Genomic DNA, 17,205 nt, shown 5'->3' with positions numbered 1-17,205 from the left:
CTAACCCTAACCCCAACTACCCACACCACCTAACCCCATCCATCCCCACCACCACCTAACCCTAACCCCATCCATCCCCACCACCACCTAACCCTAACCCACACTACCACCTAACCCTAACCCCCACCACCCTTACAGCATGGACATGTATTCACAGCATAGGAAAGAACTGATCCAAAACTCCAGTCATTAGTAATATCCCTCTCCTTAATTATCCTACGGAGCTAGGTGTATTCAGTGACTGTGGGTATTTTTTTGCATCATCATCATCATGAGGTATCATCATTATTCCTTTACCTGGGTTAGCCAACCACTAAAAGTCCTCAGCTTGCATTGAGCCTCTTTCAGATTAGAATTGGACCAGTCTAACTACAGTTCCATTTAGTGTGGAGGACTACAGTTCTAAGGATAAGCAGGTGTTTGGGTTCAGACATTAGAGCACTTCTGTGGAAAGTATGGACACAACTGTGCACTGCACAAGAAGAATATGTGCACCATAAAGGCCGAGGACAATGAAAGGAAGACAGACCATAAGAATGTGGTTCTGTCACACTGTCCCTTAGAAAAAAGGGGCTGTCCTATAATGTTTGGACCAATAGTGTGTCTTAGAATCAGAACCTTTGAAAATCAATGTGATGACATTCATGATAAAGCCTTCCTTCCTCTAGACCTCACATCCATCTCCTGTTCATGCTTCGTAACAGCTCATATTTTCCATAATGATGATTGGCATTTAAATAAAAACAGAGACCAGTACCCAGTAAGGACCCCAGCTGAGACCAGTACCCAGTAAGGACCCCAGCTGAGCCCAGTACCCAGTAAGGGCCCCAGCTGAGACCAGTACCCAGTAAGGACCCCAGCTGAGACCAGTACCCAGTAAGGACCCCAGCTGATAATCCACTCTGACCATGGCTGGAGGAACCCTAGTTTGGACGTTCGTACAGTGTAAAAATCAGCCCGTGTACATGGTGGTTTGACCCAGAAGGGACAAGCTCGTCCATTATTAGGCAGTTAAAACCTCCTGACTAAAGGAAGAGGCAGCTCTACCAGGGAGGAGAGGAAGGCAGGACCTGGGACAGAAAAGGCATGCTTTCCATGGGCCTCATAGCGATGTTGAGCGGCCCTGTGATATTCATGGGCATGGGGGTGGTGATGGCCACCGGGTGGGCGATATTCATGTGCGCCGTGGTGGGGATGTTGACCGAGGCCAGGTTGACGGGGCCGGTGATTGTGACCGGGTGCTGCAGGTTGACCGGTGAGGTGATGTTGACCGTGCTGGTGGTGATGTTCATCTGGGCTGCGATGGTGACGGGGTTGGCGGCGTTGACGCTGCGGTTGACGACAGAAGTGATGGCTGCCGAGTTGGTGACCGGTGTGGTAGTGGCTGAGTTGTTGTGCACATTGTTGGCATCTAAAAATAAATAGATGAGCATAAGTTTAGGTTGGCTGATCCCCATCCAGAACACACAGTAGACCTCCAAACATGGCTGTGAGCTCCTGGGCTGTTTAGCTGAAACTGGCACTATGACATTATGACAACTGTGGGAAGAGTGTGGAAGAAACCTACCTTTGTGAGAGTTGTCAATTAGGACTTGGAAGGAGTTATTTAAAATCTCTCCTACCGTCAACTCACCTGAGGGGTAAATTCAAAAAGCAGGATCAATAGACTAACCACCTATTTGTTTTACCTTCAACACATTATCAAGTACATTCTATTCTATATGTGTGTGTGTGTGTGTGTGTGGGGATGGTGTGGACGGACCACCACCACAGGTCTGTACGTCCACACCACCTCCACCAGGGTCCTCCATGGTCAACGGACACTTTATATTCAGGTACACATAGGAAGCACGTACTAGTGGTTTATTGACATTTAGAAAAGTCACAGAACTGTCATTCTAAAGCCATAAATGAGGCTTTACTCTGCACAACCATATTCTACAACAACTACAACAGCTTTCCACCAAATCATGTTGTTGCTCATGACTTCCAAATCCTGATGTGATAGTTTGTTCCTCAGTATGGGCTTTAGACGGTGGGGGTACCACAGGAGCAGTCCTTCTCCCTTAATAGTACCTGATAAATGTCGGCTGTTTCTGGATGTTGGCAGACCCACTTGCCCATGGAAATGTGTGCTTGTCAGTTTTCATGTACAGTAAGGTCAGTTTGGGTGTTATAATGACCATACATGTGCAGTTCAATGTCTCTGGACTTAGACACACAGGTTTGTAAGGGGCAGAGCTACAGATTTAGTGGGACCTCCCGTTGCACTTCACACGGCTTCAACTGTTTTGTGCAAAACAATATACAGGGTGTCCCATAAGTCTCCATACATAGGAGACATAATACATTCCATACATATATGGTTCTAACATGTATTTCTTTATATTTCTTCGTTATAGTTCTTCAGCAGACACGCACTGAAATGCGTATCTGACAAAATGGCAGTCATATAGAGCATATTATATAAATAAAAATGGTTTATGTCAAGAAACGTTTATTTTTCCTATGTATGGAGACTTATGGGACACCCTGTAGATTTACTGCACTTATTATGTAGTGAACTGCACCCGGATACATTCAAGACAACCATTTGTTTTATAATGGGAACTGAGACTGACTGAAAAAGGACTTTTGCCTGTAGAAACCATTTAGTTCATTGAGAAATGACATGTAAAGTAAAGAAGCATCTTGATCATGTTAAATATGTGTACCTTAGTATAAAGTGTGATGCTTTCGATGATCACGTCACTACTGGGACATTTTTGTGTTTGGACTGTCAGAGTAATCCGATATGATGACTCTTGAAATGTCTGTTAAAATGACTCGACCGACCTGTGTTATGGTCCAGTTTGTGGTGAATGTAATTCATCTACTGATCCTGCTTAATGAAATTTAACCTTTTATTAGTTTCCCCAACAGAAGAACCTTCATAACAACACTGGTCTTCAGTGAGAAGACATGCCATTGGGCTTAAGTGTAGTAGGAAAACATGAAGACAAAAGTGGCCCCGTGTGTTTGACATCAGTTCTATTTGAGTGTTCAGGGGTTTCTGCTACGTTCTACTGGATTACCTTTTCGTGGCCCTGAGTGGTTCCACTGCCAGTCACTTAGGCCTATTCAGAGATACAGACACATATGGGGTTAAAGGAGCACAAGAAGCAGTGCACTCAGCTGGGAGGCAGTGCCATCAGCTGGGAGGCAGTACACTCAGCTGGGAGGCACTGCACTCAGCTGGGAGGCAGTGCCATCAGCTGGTGTTGTGTGGTTTGAGCGTCATGACTCTAGGACCAGCCAAAGACTGTTGAAGAGGTGAAAGAGGTGATGCTGGTTTACAGAGGGACTGTCTTGTGTGGTCAAATCAGTTGACTTTAAGCAGTCACAATCTGCAGTTCAAGTTACAAATTAAGAAAATACCACAATGCACCATTAGTGATGAATCAGAGCCTTCAGTACTTAAGGGAAGTAGATATTAGTGCATTAAGATGGACCAGTAAGGCCATGGTTACATTTGATAAGTCCTTTAATAATTCAGATGAAGTGTCCAAATAAGGACACACTAAGATCATCTACAGTCATTGACTGTATTTATTTAAATTTATACTTATAGGAAAGGCATTCCTAACCATGTGATATATTACACACAGACAGGTTCTTATTGACCACTGACACAATCATATGTGGTGTGTATTTGAAAGAGGAATGAGAACTTGTGATGGGACTTTTCCAGTCGTTTTCCAAAAGGTTCAGAAATGTGCCATTATTTCCTTTGGAACATCTCTGCTGTGTCTGAAAGTGAGTGACAGGCCAAATATTAGGTTAGGGTTAGGGTTATGTGGGTGCTGAACCTGCCTTTATTGGGTTAGGGTTGGGGTTATGTTGTGCTGAACCTACCTTTATTGAGTTAGGGTTACGGTTGGGTAGGGTGGTGCTGAACCTACCTTTATTGTTACAGGGGCTGTTGAAGCTGGGTTAGGGTTATGTGGGTGCTGAACCTGCCTTTATTGGGTTAGGGTTGGGGTTGGGGTTAGGTGGTGCTGAACCTACCTTTATTGGGTTAGGGTTGGGGTTATGTTGTGCTGAACCTACCTTTATTGGGCTAGGGTTAGGGTTCTGTGGGTTAGGTGGTTCTGAACCTACCTTTATTGTTACAGGGGCTGTTGAAGCCGGGTTAGGGTTATGTGGTGCTGTACCTACCTTTATTGGGTTAGGGTTAGGGTTGGGGTTATGTGGTGCTGAACCTACCTTTACTGAGTTAGGGTTAGGTGGGTTAGGGTTAAAGTTGGGGTTATGTGGTGCTGAACCTACCTTTATTGTTACAGGGGCTGTTGAAGCTGGCCTGGCCGTGCGTCTTCAGATGGCTTGTAATGTAGGCAGCACTGAGCATTTTTCCACAGATGTTACAGGTCACTTTGCCTTCATGTCTGATCATGTGAGAACGCAGACGATCTTTGGTTGCGAAGGCGGAGGTACAGGCCTGACATTTGAGAAAAGAGGGGAAAAAATAATACATATACTCTCATTACCTTTCTATTGATATGCTCTAGTTTACAAATGATGACAATTTACTGGCAGCCAATATGGGTTGGGGTTAGGGTGAACGAACGGCCAGTGCAAGTGAAGTACGTTAGTACCAGTACAAGAGCAGTACTACTGTCATGTTGTACTGAAGTACCAGTACAAGAGCAGAACTACTGTAATGTTGTACTGAAGTACCAGTACAAGAGCAGTACTACAGTAGTGCTGTACTGAAGTACCAGTACAAGAGCAGTGCTACAGTAGTGTTGTACTGAAGTACCAGTACAAGAGTAGTGCTACAGTAGTGCTGTACTGAAGTACCAGTACAAGAACAGTACTACAGTAGTGTTGTACTGAAGTACCAGTACAAGAGCAGGCTTCAATACTGTGTCATTCAAACTGCACTACGACAATTGGATTTTGTGACTTGGTTCTAACCCTAACCCAGGTACAGTTTAGACTTCTTCTGCAGGTACAGTTTATCCTTCTGCTGCAGGTACAGTTTAGACTTCTGCTGCAGGTACAGTTTATCCTTCTGCTGCAGGTACAGTTTAGACTTCTGCTGCAGGTACAGTTTAGACTTGTGCTGCAGGTACAGTTTAGACTTGTGCTGCAGGTACAGTTTAGACTTCTACTGCAGGTACAGTTTATCCTTCTGCAGGTACAGTTTATCCTTCTGCTGCAGGTACAGTTTATCCTTCTGCTGCAGGTACAGTTTATACTTCTGCTGCAGGTACAGCTTATCCTTCTGCTGCAGGTACAGTTTAGACTTGTGCTGCAGGTACAGTTTAGACTTCTACTGCAAGTACAGTTTATCCTTCTGCAGGTACAGTTTAGACTTGTGCTGCAGGTACAGGTTTTTTTTTTGGTACTTACCGTTACTTGGCACTTGAATGGCCTCTCTGAGGAATGGACATGTTTGACATGACAGCTGAGATGATCAGGCCTGCACAGGACCAGGAGGAGAAAATATGTAAGACATAGAATATATAGAACACATAGAAGACATAGAATATATAAAACATAGAATATATAGAACATATATAAGCCATATAATATATTAGAACATACATAAGCCATATAACATATTAGAACATATATAAACTGGAATCACAAAACACACTCTCCTTCGCCCCGACAATATCCATCACATCTTCAAATGTGATTCCTTATTTGCACTTTTTTTTGCTTCAGAATAAACACAGGGGATAACAGAGGTCTCAGAGCATGTTTTGTTGACATTTTGCTGCCACCAAATCAGGTGCAGAAAACAGAACATACACATACCGTCAATAACAGACAGGAAACACTCTCCTGAACAAATTAAAATGCACTACACAGCAAGATATTATAAGGGAGACAAGTGAAGGTCTTCATTTTACTGACACATTCTTTTTATAGGAAAGAAAAATAAAGGAGAAAGCAGCAGTCAATGACCAGGGAACAGTGAAGCATCCAAATGAGCAAATGGCAAAACATCCTCCAATCACATCCTACTGTGTGGAACATTATGGAAAGCATATGACGCTCACATTTACAGAAACAAAACAGTGACCCCTAGAGTCACCTTCTGGAACTGGAGCATGAGTCCAAAAATGGACCAAATCGCACGGCACCAAATGGAGCTGTCCGGCTGCAATATCGAACTGTCATGTGATGCTCTGACAGATCATGTGACACTCTGACAGATCATGTGACACTCTGACAGGTCATGTGACACTCTGACAGGTCATGTGAACACTGATGTTTCTGGGCTCCATGAACAGGAACAGAAACCACCTGGGCTCCATGAGCAGGAACAGAAACCACCTGGGCTCCATGAGCAGGAACAGAAACCACCTGGGCTCCATGAACAGGAACAGAAACCACCTGGGCTCCAGAAACCAGCTGGGCTCCATGAACAGGCAGCTCTGCACTTGTTACTCAGTGCAGGTTGATCATTTTTGTGGACAGTGACAGGAGCGACTGAAGCTGTAAACAGTGACATGGGGTTTGACACGGACCCATGTCCTCATTAAAGTGTCCAAGTTAAACAAACTGCCAATTCAGTCAGTGTGTGTGGTGGAACATCACAAAGAACTCTGACAAAGGTACAACTGCAGGATTCTTTTGACTACTACATAAAAACACCCACATTTTTCACTTATGGAACTCATACTCAATAAGATCAAAGCCAAATGTTCCAGTGCATAAAGGGCTTTACAGTAAATAATCACTTTATACAGTGTAAACTGACAGTTTGGGCTGTTTGTACTCCTCTTTCCATGTTTGCCCATGTTTTCACATATTCTTTGATGTGTATAATTTAGACAAAGTACATGAAGGGCTTTAGAAAAGCAGACGTACCATGCATGAAACAAGAGGCTGAGCAGATGTGACAGTCTACATACCTGGAGAAGCCCTTCCCACACACAGAGCAGATATAAGGCTTGTGGACGCCGCCATCGTGCGAGCGGACGTGGTAGGTCATGCGGTCCTTTCTCTTGAAGCGCTGCTGGCAGATGGGACACTCAAAAGGCTTCTCGTCAGAGTGGGACAGTTTGTGGCGGTTGAGGTGATAGACGTCACGGAAGGCCTTTCCACACATGTCGCAGCCGTGGTTCTTTTTCACAGGCTTGGGGGGTTTCTTGGGGATACTCTGCTGCTGTTGGTGTTGCATTGGCGTCATGACACCGGTGCCTGTGGATGTGGACGTAGTGGCTGTAGTGAGAATCCCAGCCACAGTAGTAACGTATGATGGGTTGGCGCTGCTCTCACGCGGTACAGTGGATATGAGCGGCACCATGGTGGGGGCTGTTTGTGTCTTCTTGGGCCGTGAAACCATTTTAATGCCGGTGTGGCAGGACTCGTGCCGCCTTAGGTGGTAGCTGTCCCGGAAAGCCTTGTTACAGTAGCCGCAGATGAAGGGGGTCTTTGATTTGGGCTCCTTCTTGACAACAGCAGCAGGAGGCCCTCCGCCTCCTCCTCCCACCCCTGTCCCACTGGCCACATTGTCTTTCAGAAGTTCCGCAGCGCTCACCGGGGGTTTCTGATCCAAGGGTATGGGCAGCACCGGTTTCTGATCAGGTGGTTCTGTTCCAGAGTTGAGCAGAGGCAACAGGCTGTTCCCAGCCACCTGATGCTGATGATGGAGAGCCTCGTTAGCCTGCTGGAATAACACAGGACAAGGGTTAGGGTTAGGGTTAGGACCTGCTGGAAGAACACAGGACAAGGGTTAGGACAAGGGTTAGGGTTAGGACCTGCTGGAAGAACACAGGACAAGGGTTAGGGTTAGGGCTAAGGCTAGGGTTAGGACCTGCTGGAAGAACACAGGACAAGGGTTATGGTTAGGACCTGCTGGAAGAACACAGGACAAGGGTTAGGGTTAGAGTTAGGACTAGGACCTGCTGGAAGAACACAGGACAAGGGTAAAGACAGGGGTTAGGGTTAGGACGTGCTGGAAGAACACAGGACAAGGGTTAGGACAAGGGTTAGGGTTAGGACCTGCTGGAAGAACACAGGACAGGGGTTAGGACAAGGGTTAGGGTTAGGACCTGCTGGAAGAAAACAGCACAGGGGTTAGGACAAGGGTTAGGGTTAGGACCTGCTGGAAGAACACAGGACAAGGGTTAGGGTTAGGGCTAAGGCTAGGGTTAGGGTTAGGATCAGTACAGGACACCGGCAGACTGCAGTCCACATGTGGACACAGGCAAACTACAGTCCACATGTGGACACTGGTTACACTGATTACATGGAGGTTTAGTCCAACTTACACCAACAGTTTCAGATTTAGTTATCAGTTGAGTTGAGTGCCAATAATCCAGCCCCCCTTTAGAAACCCAGACCGCTGTTCCATATGCTGGTCTTCCAAACCCAGACCTCTGTTCTATATGCTGGTCTTCCAAACCCAGACCTCTGTTACATATGCTGGTCTTCTAAAGGAGCTGCAGATGAACTGAAGCCCAGCGTTGTGTGTAAATGCACACACTGTTGGTATTCTTAGAAAACAGTGCACAAATGGTTTTGTTTTCAACAGAGCACTACAACCCATCAAGTTTGACCTTAATTCTATGTTAATCTTTGGTATTCATACACATATCATTATTTTATGCCTTTTATTCCTTTTATGTTCCAGTAAGTCCAAAAAATATTACAAAAGTATTATGTTTAGTTTACATATTTTTGACCATTTTTTAATGTAAGCCTACATTTCTTTTGTTTGCAATGACAGTTAAAGACTATCTCTACTCAAAGCTTTTTCAGAAAATTAGCTCAAAAGTTCAAAGTAAAAAGAAATTTGTGCACATATGAATGACAAGTTTTTATTTATATTATTACTGAACCTCTAACATTGTGTAATAATGTGCTCATTAACAAACACAAAATGCTATTGTTGTATCATGATTTGAAAGGACTGATCTCAGAAATGGGATTAAGGTCGTATCAAACACTTCAAAATGCACCCATCAGAAAAACCAGTGTGAAAGCCTGACAAAACTGCATGTTAGAGCTGGTCAAAGATGAGGAGCAGGTGTTCTGCAGAAGGGAAAATAAAATAACACAAGCATGTATTCAGTGTCTTCAAAACAGTTCTCCACAAAAAAAAAAAAAAAAATCTGTAGACAATAGAGAATTGAAAAATGTACCATTGTAAATAAAGCCAGGACAAGCACAGAAAATGTAAGCCAACAACAGGGCTAAAGGAAAAACAGAGGACATGTGAAGTCTGCAGCTGCTGGCAGCCATTGTCCCATTGGTCACGGCAGATCCCAGTGGGAGGGGACCATCTGAGGGAGGGGGCACCATCTGAGGGAGGAGGGGACCATCTGAGGGAGGGGCGACAATGAATATGTGACTAGGGACAAGCGGATTCACAATGGAACCAGCAACTTCAGAACAGGGCAGCCTAGAGATGGGGCTATTGGGACAGCCCTGTTCTGGGTTAGGCTTAAAGACCAGACCCACAGCTTTTCAGGTTCAGCCAAGCAACCCAACCCGGTCAACCGGGCAGGGGGGTGTGGTCTTAGGGGGCTAGGAACCCAAGGGTTCCTCTGTTTCTCACTGCGCTTTTTAATGGACAACACAAATCCAAGCACTGATACACTTGTGGCCCACGGGAGGGGGTGGGAGGGGTGGGGTGGGCACATTAAGCTGGTGGCTGGGTCCCGCTGTGGTGCAGAAGACCACGCTATGAGTTATAGCATGAAACAAACAGCCGGGGGCTGTCACAGGGTGTCCATTCACTTTAGTATCTGTCACACTGGAGCAGCACTGAGACCCTAACCCTAAAGTGAGCCCTAACCCTAACCCTGATGGGAGCCCTGACCCTAACTCTGATGGGAGAAGTGACCCTAACCCTAACCCTGATGGGAGCCCTAACCCTTGAGCCATGAGTTACCCACTTCACATCATTAACGCCCCCCGATATGACACCTGGACGGAGCTGTCCATAGACACACTACAGCAGTGGAAAATATAAGGCTCTAACTTATCCCACAGTCTGAATTTGGAAAGTGCAAAAATGATACTAAAGTTATTAAGAGTCAAAGGTGTCCTAGTTGTTTTAGTTCAGGTTCCACATTCAGCCCAATAGTGATCAACAATAAAATAATAGCATACTGACCTATAAATAATGACTCCAAATTGAAATCAAAATTTCATTGTAAAAAGTCCATATTGGATCGGTATTGGATCAGTATCGGCAAAACTAATTCCCCAAAAAATCGGATCATATCAGAAGCAAAAAAAAAAAAATCCAGATTGGGACATCACTAATGTAACCCTATCTTAAGATAGTCTACGTGTTACGATTACTTTAACCCGTTAGCTACTTAGACGCTATCGTTGTAATTATAACGTTTTCACATGACTCCGTTTATCAGGCCACCAGACTAACGTTACCTATCGCTGGCTGGAACTAATATATACAATGCTACTTTGATAGCCTAGAACTGGAGCTAGTTGAAGACTATATCATGCTAGTCTCTAGCTGTAACCAGTCTAGGTAGACGAGTGCTCGCTAACTAAACCTGAAGCCGTTGCAGGGATGTAATCATTAGTGACTTGTCTGCAGCCTATATTGCTTTGGGTTAAATACCGATCTTTGAGAACTGAGTCTTTTGTGTTTATCCGATGCATCGATTTGTTACCAAAATAATCTACAGATTAATCGATTATTAAAATTATTGTTAGTTGCAGCCCTATTTGTAATAGATCTGAGCAATACAACAATACGTATTACAAAAGACATTCTATCAACATCAAATGTTAGACTTTCACGGCCCACTCAGCCCACTGGTGGACACGGCCCACTCAGCCCTCACTGGTGAACACGGCCCACTCAGCCCACTGGTGGACACGGCCCACTGGTGAAAATGGCCCACTCAGCCCCCACTGGTGAACACCGCCCATTCAGCCCACTGGTGGACACAGCCCACTGGTGAACACGGCCCACTCAGCCCCCACTGGTGGACACAGCCCACTCAGCCCCCACTGGTGAACACAGCCCACTTAGCCCCCACTGGTGGACACGGCCCACTCAGCCCCCACTGGTGGACATGACCCACTCAGCCCTCAATGGTGGGCACAGCCCACTGGGGAACACGGCCCATTCAGCCCACTGGTGGACACAGCCCATTGGTGAACATGGCCCACTCAGCCTCCACTGGTGGACACGGCCCACTCAGCCCCCACTGGTGAACACGGCCCACTCAGCCCCCACTGGTGAACACGGCCCACTTAGCCCCCACTGGTGGACACGGCCCACTCAGCTCCCACTGGTGAAAACGGCCCACTCAGCCCACTGGTGAAAACGGCCCACTCAGCCCACTGGTGGACACGGCCCACTTAGCCCACTGGTGGACACGGCCCACTCAGCTCCCACAGTGTGCTCATAGCAGTCTATTTATGCACCAACTAAAATCCACCTTAAAAAGATGAGAGCAGTGTTAAGGTTTGACTCTCCCGTGGTTCTTTTACTCTCTCAGATCAGTCAGTGTACTTCACACAGAATTGCATCATGGGATGCAGCATTCATGTTGCGAGATGAGCAGGATACTTCTAATTTGACAGTGATTGCTGGGCTGTGAAAGTATTTGATTCATGACCTTTGACCTGCAGGCATTTGTACAGCATATGTCTGCTGTTAAGTTCTGACAAATGAAAGAGCTGTGATGATTTGGCATGAACAGATGAGGGGCTCAGAACATCATCATCACTGCAGAATGCACAGAGGGGGGAGCTCACAAAAAACAATGCAGTCAATGGACTTTTTTTTTTGAGGAAAGCCTAAATGTTTACATTTTTGGATAATCGAGACTAAGATCAACATGAGCTACAATGATGGGGAACAGAATGTCCAGAGAAGGATTGAAGAGCTCCTGATCCAAAGCCCAGCACAGCTTGTGTAAAAGCTGCTAGAGGCAGGGGGATGGCCTGGGCAGAACTGGGGGGGGGGTCACTGTGTTTACTGAGGATGCCATAGAGGCAGGGGGATGGCCTGGGCAGAATGGGGGGGGGGGTGTCACTGTGTTTACTGAGGATGCCAAAGAGTTCAGGCAGCCGCACGAATTCTGAAGTGGATTGGGATACATCTGCTCAAATTCTGCTACATGCAGTACAATCACCTGACCAGTGCTCGACAGTACAGACAACAAAGAGCCAAAACACAGGGCCAAAGTGATCCTGGAGGTTTTAAGGCAAGATTGGGTCCATTTGTCCTCATTTTAATGCTTATATTTGTATTTCGTTCTCAACCCTAACCCTAGTCGGTGCAGCTGTTCTACTGGTTGGTTTTGTCCATAATATCCAGACCATGCACAATTCACCAATCTAGGATCCTTTCAGTGGACCAAGTGTAAAGATTCATAATACCACACTGTGAAAACACTCAGCTTTAAGTAAAAGTTACACTGCACATTACATCCCAATAGTGTGGAAGTTTAAGGTGGAGCTCATTTGAACTATTTTATTTACTTAGTAGTTTAATCTGCAGCAGTGCATCACATTCCATAAGATCTCCATGTTTGTGGGTTAGGGTTAGGGTTAGCCGATACCGATATTGGGGGCTAAAAAAAGCTGATATCCAATATATCGGCCGATATCTGAAATAAATGATATCCCATATCAGCCGATAACCGATATATTGGCCAATATATGAAATAAGAACACTAATCTACACAGGATATTATAATTTTATATTAGATAATTGTGGACAGGTGGATAAACAGTTGCATAAATCTTTGTTTATCTCACAAATATAATTTACACAACTTTCAAATGCAAACTATGCAATCACAAAAATAGTTAGAGCAAAAAATATTACTTACCACACAATTATGTTTTCACTCACAAATTTGGATGTGTCTGCCTCACAGCACTACAACTGTCCATGTGGTCTAAGGATTAAACTGAGCATGTGCAGAGTGAATTAGGTGAGTCGTAAGTTCCTGATTGGAGCAACTGCAAGAGTTACAACTGAACTGTGTTACAACTGTCCTCGGTCTCCCCTACACTATTAACACCCAGGCCTGCTGGCAGAATGAAACTGTGAGGTAGACAGGAAGTGCACGGACATCGGTGTGTGTGTGGGAGTGAATACTTCATAAGACGGTCAAGTGGTCAATCCTCGTCAGAGCATGCGGTAGCTGTCCGTGATTTTCGCCAAGGTGGGGGGTCGGAGTGGGGGGGATAAGTAGTCCATCCTTGTCAGAGCGCGCTGGGGGGGGGGGGGGGGGGGGGGGGGGTGTAGCTCCGTGATTATGTGATTGTGTGTAGGGGGGATGATAGCGTGATTGTCCGAGAAGGAGTGAAAGTGAAACTAACTCACTTTAAAGTTCCTCTTATTCTCCAGGCAGCACACACACACACACACACACACACACACACACACACACACACACACACACACAGGAGCAGCGAGCGACAGAATCTCTGTGCAGCAAAAAAATATATTGGCTACATATTGGCCGATGTTGATTAATTGGTGATACGCTATAATCGGCCCGATTAATTGGTCGGACTCTACTGTGCTTCCTCCTTTTCAGACAGGTTTGAATATGGGACTGGTACCTGTAAATCACTGATCAGAATCAACTTGAACATGATTGTACTGCTCTTGAACAGACTTACTTTAATTGTAATAGGACATTTATGGAATAGTTGTAACGGGTACATTTCTCTTTTCATGTCCTCAGAAAAAGTCATTTTTCTAGTTTGGGATGGACAAGAACTTTAAACTCTAAAGGTCTACTTCATCCTACAAACAGTAAAATCAACATATTTGGAGAGATATGGTTTTCACTGGAAATAAAGAGGAGGAAAAAATCTAAATGTGTTCAGCTGTATAAATGATTTACCTTAGAAATACAACAGAGTCGAAGAATTCAGTGTATCAAATTAATACATCCCAGTACATCACATTTGTACTACAGTACAACACTTGAAATGTTTACTGAAATGACTTGATAAAATGGTAGGCTACAGTGACAAGATATTAGTTTTGATCAATTTAATGATTTTTTTGGTCTTTTCTCTCAGCTTTTTAAACAAATTATCTATATCATAATTACATCATAATACTGAAAGGTGTCAGAGCATCTGTGTGTGTGTTTATCTGCACAGTTCTGAGAAATGCAGACGTTTTTAATCGTCCACTTTGGCTCCTGCAGTTGAGGAATAGGCCTATCCCCATATTAAATATCTTATTAAGTGGATAGGACAAATATTTTAGGAGATATTATTCATTTTGGAATACAATAGCCTTACAATGACATTGCTCGGTTGACCAGAAGCATAGTACCACACTGCATGATGGGAAATGAAGTTAAAAAGAGGAATGACGCATTTACTAACTTCAGTCCCTAGATATCAGTATTAATATAATGTGCTAGTCTCATAATATTTCCCAAAGGATACATCATCATTCTCTGGTTCTCAAAACATATGACAAACTCCCAACCATATGACTCAAAGATGTATTAGAGATACTGGTCTGCAGCACACGGACAATGCACTACTACTTTATGTTGTTTTTACTATTCTTATCCTATCACTTTCAATAACTGCTGGGTACAAAATTTTTATTCTAACCACAACAAAGCCTAGTGCAATATATTGTAATAAAAGTTTTTTTTTTTTTTTTTTTTAAAGTAATAAAAAGTAAATAACAATAGTACAGTTGTAAACCGTTGCTATAAAGTCCTTTATAAAAAACAAAAATACATTAAAAATGTGTAACACAGATGTCCAGGTCTACAAACCATCTCCAGGTATAAGGAACATATTTTTTTGTTATAGACACAGTCACATATTCCGTCATCAGTCAGTCACATTTTATCATCAGTCAGTCACATATTTTGTCAGTGCCTTTATTGGCACCAAATTCCATACATTCAATAAAAGTATGAAACCTGTGTGATAGTGGTATTGTTATGTGTTACCACATTTCAATACCTAAGGACAAAAACACAGTGTCTGCACATGCAGCACATACACACATACATTCTATTAATATTATTTTACCAGACAACTTTCAAGTGTTGTAATAAGCCTTTTATGCTGTTAAATTGGTTTGTGTCCATTTAAAAGCTAATGAGCAGAAAAATAATACCAAAGATTTGTGACATGATGTGTACAGCAATAATCTTATGATTACATTGAAAATCAGTATCAAAACAACTGTGGTATTCCAATTGCAATGTCAGCCTGTGCCCTAATGCACTCACAAAAGCCTGCTATTGAACAGGCTATATGACACCGGGCAGTCCAGCATCAAAGCTGCTCCATGAAGCTCTAAGTACAAACCATACAACATACGACCTGAACTAAATATGCATTTCAAAACGACCAGTAATCCTTGATGGACTCTCACTCACACATTATAGTATGTTCTCTAAAATCACGTCATGACTTTTACACCAAATCCACACCCGAATTCCCCAGAAAAAAACTTTTAGAGACACACCAACAGAATGTAGTTCCATAGCCTTCCAAAACATACCTGAAACAGGAGCATGGATGGACGGCTGAACGGCCACCGTTTACAGGCCTGAACAGTGTCACCTGGTCGGATTCCAGTCACTTAGGACGCCGGTGGTTTGTACGGTTCACACTGCGGTGGCTTTGTGGTCTGCTGCAGCACATTTCTGCTTTTACAGGAGGATTTAAGCCTCAGCTTGGGTTTACTGCCTCCTGTCCGCGTGCAGCTCCTTCATATACACTCAGTTAGCTTAGCTTTCTTTGGCGGACTGATGGACTCAAAACACACCGGCTCACTTCATTAACCGAGTCATTGTTCAAAAACACACTGTTGAGCACTTAATATTACATGTTGTGAGGGAGTGACTGCTAAGGTGCAGAAGAGGAAGAGTAGCCGGTTAGCTAGCTGTTAGCAAGCTCTCATAGCCTACATACATGTAACACCAATGGCGTTAGCTCAACAAACAAGCTAATTTGCTAACGCGCGCGTCTATTGCAGTAGCCACTGCAATTAGCTGCGAGTAATTTAGCGATTTATGAACAAAAACCTCAAATTCCTTTTCCACCCAGGTTTCACAGTACTTCAAATAAAAACAATGGGACTGTATTGTACAGTACCCGGTGACGATTCAAACCGATAGTAAGTTTTCAAGTTAACAGTTTGCTTATAGCCAGCTACTTGGCGTAGCTTGCTGCTAGGCTAAAGCTAACACCATTGTTTTGCTTGGCTAAGTACTTCATTTCAGAAAGTGAAATAAAATATTTGGCGGATGGCGTTTACACCGCTAAACAAATACTCATGTAGCTGTGCAGAGTGTGTGTTTATGCAGTGTGCACTTACTTGGAATAAAAACGTACTCCAGCTCGGCTCCATTGCCAGACTTAAAGGCTAAAATCTGCAGGAAACCTACAAGGAACCTACAACAATGCAGCTAAACATGGCAGCTACAACTTCCTGTGACCCCCGGGGCTGAACCAAGTCCAATTCACTTTGGGAAAAGTCCGATGATTTGAAAACACCTTCTGGAGACAGAGCTGCCACAAAATATTGGAAACAATGCACCATCCAGCTTTCCGTGGGTCTTCCACTCACATGAATGAATGAAGAAGCGAAACTGGACCGAGTTTACGTAAACACACACTATTACTTAAATAAGAGTCGTACTTACAGACATTATTATTTAAATAGAGTCATACTTACACACTCTATTATTTAAAAAAGAGTCATACTTACAGACACTTATTTACACACACTATTATTTAAATAAGACTCATACTTACACACACTATTATTTAAATAAGACTCATACTTACAATTATTTAAAAAAGAGTCATACTTACACACACTGTTATTTAAATAAGAGTCATACTTACAGACACTGTTATTTAAATAAGAGTCATACTTACACACACTATTATTTAAATAAGAGTCATACTTACAGACACTATTATTTAAAAAAGAGTCATACTTACAGACACTATTATTTAAATAAGAGTCATACTTACACACACTATTATTTAAATAAGAGTCATACTTACAGACACTATTATTTAAATAGGAGTCACACTTACACACACTATTATTTAAAAAAGAGTCATACTTACAGACACTTATTTACACACGCTATTATTTAAATAAGACTCATACTTACAGACACTTATTTACACACACTATTATTTAAATAAGAGTCATACTTACACACACTGTTATTTAAATAAGAGTCATACTTA

At 43.4% G+C, this 17,205-nt stretch overlaps 1 protein-coding gene across 3 annotated transcripts; it reads right to left on the bottom strand.

Annotated features, from left to right (window-relative positions):
• Window positions 1-370: 370 nt before the first annotated feature.
• LOC115416861 (vascular endothelial zinc finger 1-like) lies at window positions 371-16,555 on the bottom strand. Of its 3 annotated transcripts, XM_030130740.1 has the most exons (7): window positions 16,316-16,555; window positions 6,909-7,666; window positions 5,395-5,464; window positions 4,309-4,477; window positions 3,075-3,116; window positions 1,568-1,633; window positions 371-1,411 (listed from the first exon to the last, which is right to left on the bottom strand). In XM_030130740.1, the coding sequence occupies exons 1-7, from the start codon at window positions 16,346-16,348 to the stop codon at window positions 1,044-1,046; spliced, it is 1,506 nt and encodes a 501-aa protein (XP_029986600.1). In that variant the 5' UTR covers window positions 16,349-16,555; the 3' UTR covers window positions 371-1,043. The 3 variants fall into 3 exon arrangements, with proteins under 3 accessions (XP_029986600.1, XP_029986601.1, XP_029986602.1); XM_030130741.1 differs by lacking the exon at window positions 1,568-1,633; XM_030130742.1 differs by lacking the exons at window positions 1,568-1,633; window positions 3,075-3,116.
• Between the last annotated feature and the right edge of the window lie 650 nt (window positions 16,556-17,205).

This window comes from Sphaeramia orbicularis, unplaced genomic scaffold (assembly GCF_902148855.1).
Source record: "Sphaeramia orbicularis unplaced genomic scaffold, fSphaOr1.1, whole genome shotgun sequence".
In the NCBI taxonomy this organism is placed as follows: domain Eukaryota; kingdom Metazoa; phylum Chordata; class Actinopteri; order Kurtiformes; family Apogonidae; genus Sphaeramia; species Sphaeramia orbicularis.
Note: the sequence above shows the minus strand (reverse complement) of the source record. Positions and strands in the feature narration are given on the sequence as shown.

Excerpts from the sequence above, each read along its gene's own strand:
- LOC115416861 (XM_030130740.1), bottom strand. The coding sequence starts at position 16,348 with ATGGAGCCGAGCTGGAGTACGTTTTTATTCCAA. Across the intron at positions 7,667-16,315 it reads GGAGTACGTTTTTATTCCAA|CAGGCTAACGAGGCTCTCCA; the intron begins GTAAGTGCACAC and ends GTGTTATTCCAG. Across the intron at positions 1,634-3,074 it reads CCACTCAGGGCCACGAAAAG|GTGAGTTGACGGTAGGAGAG; the intron begins GTAATCCAGTAG and ends TTTACCCCTCAG.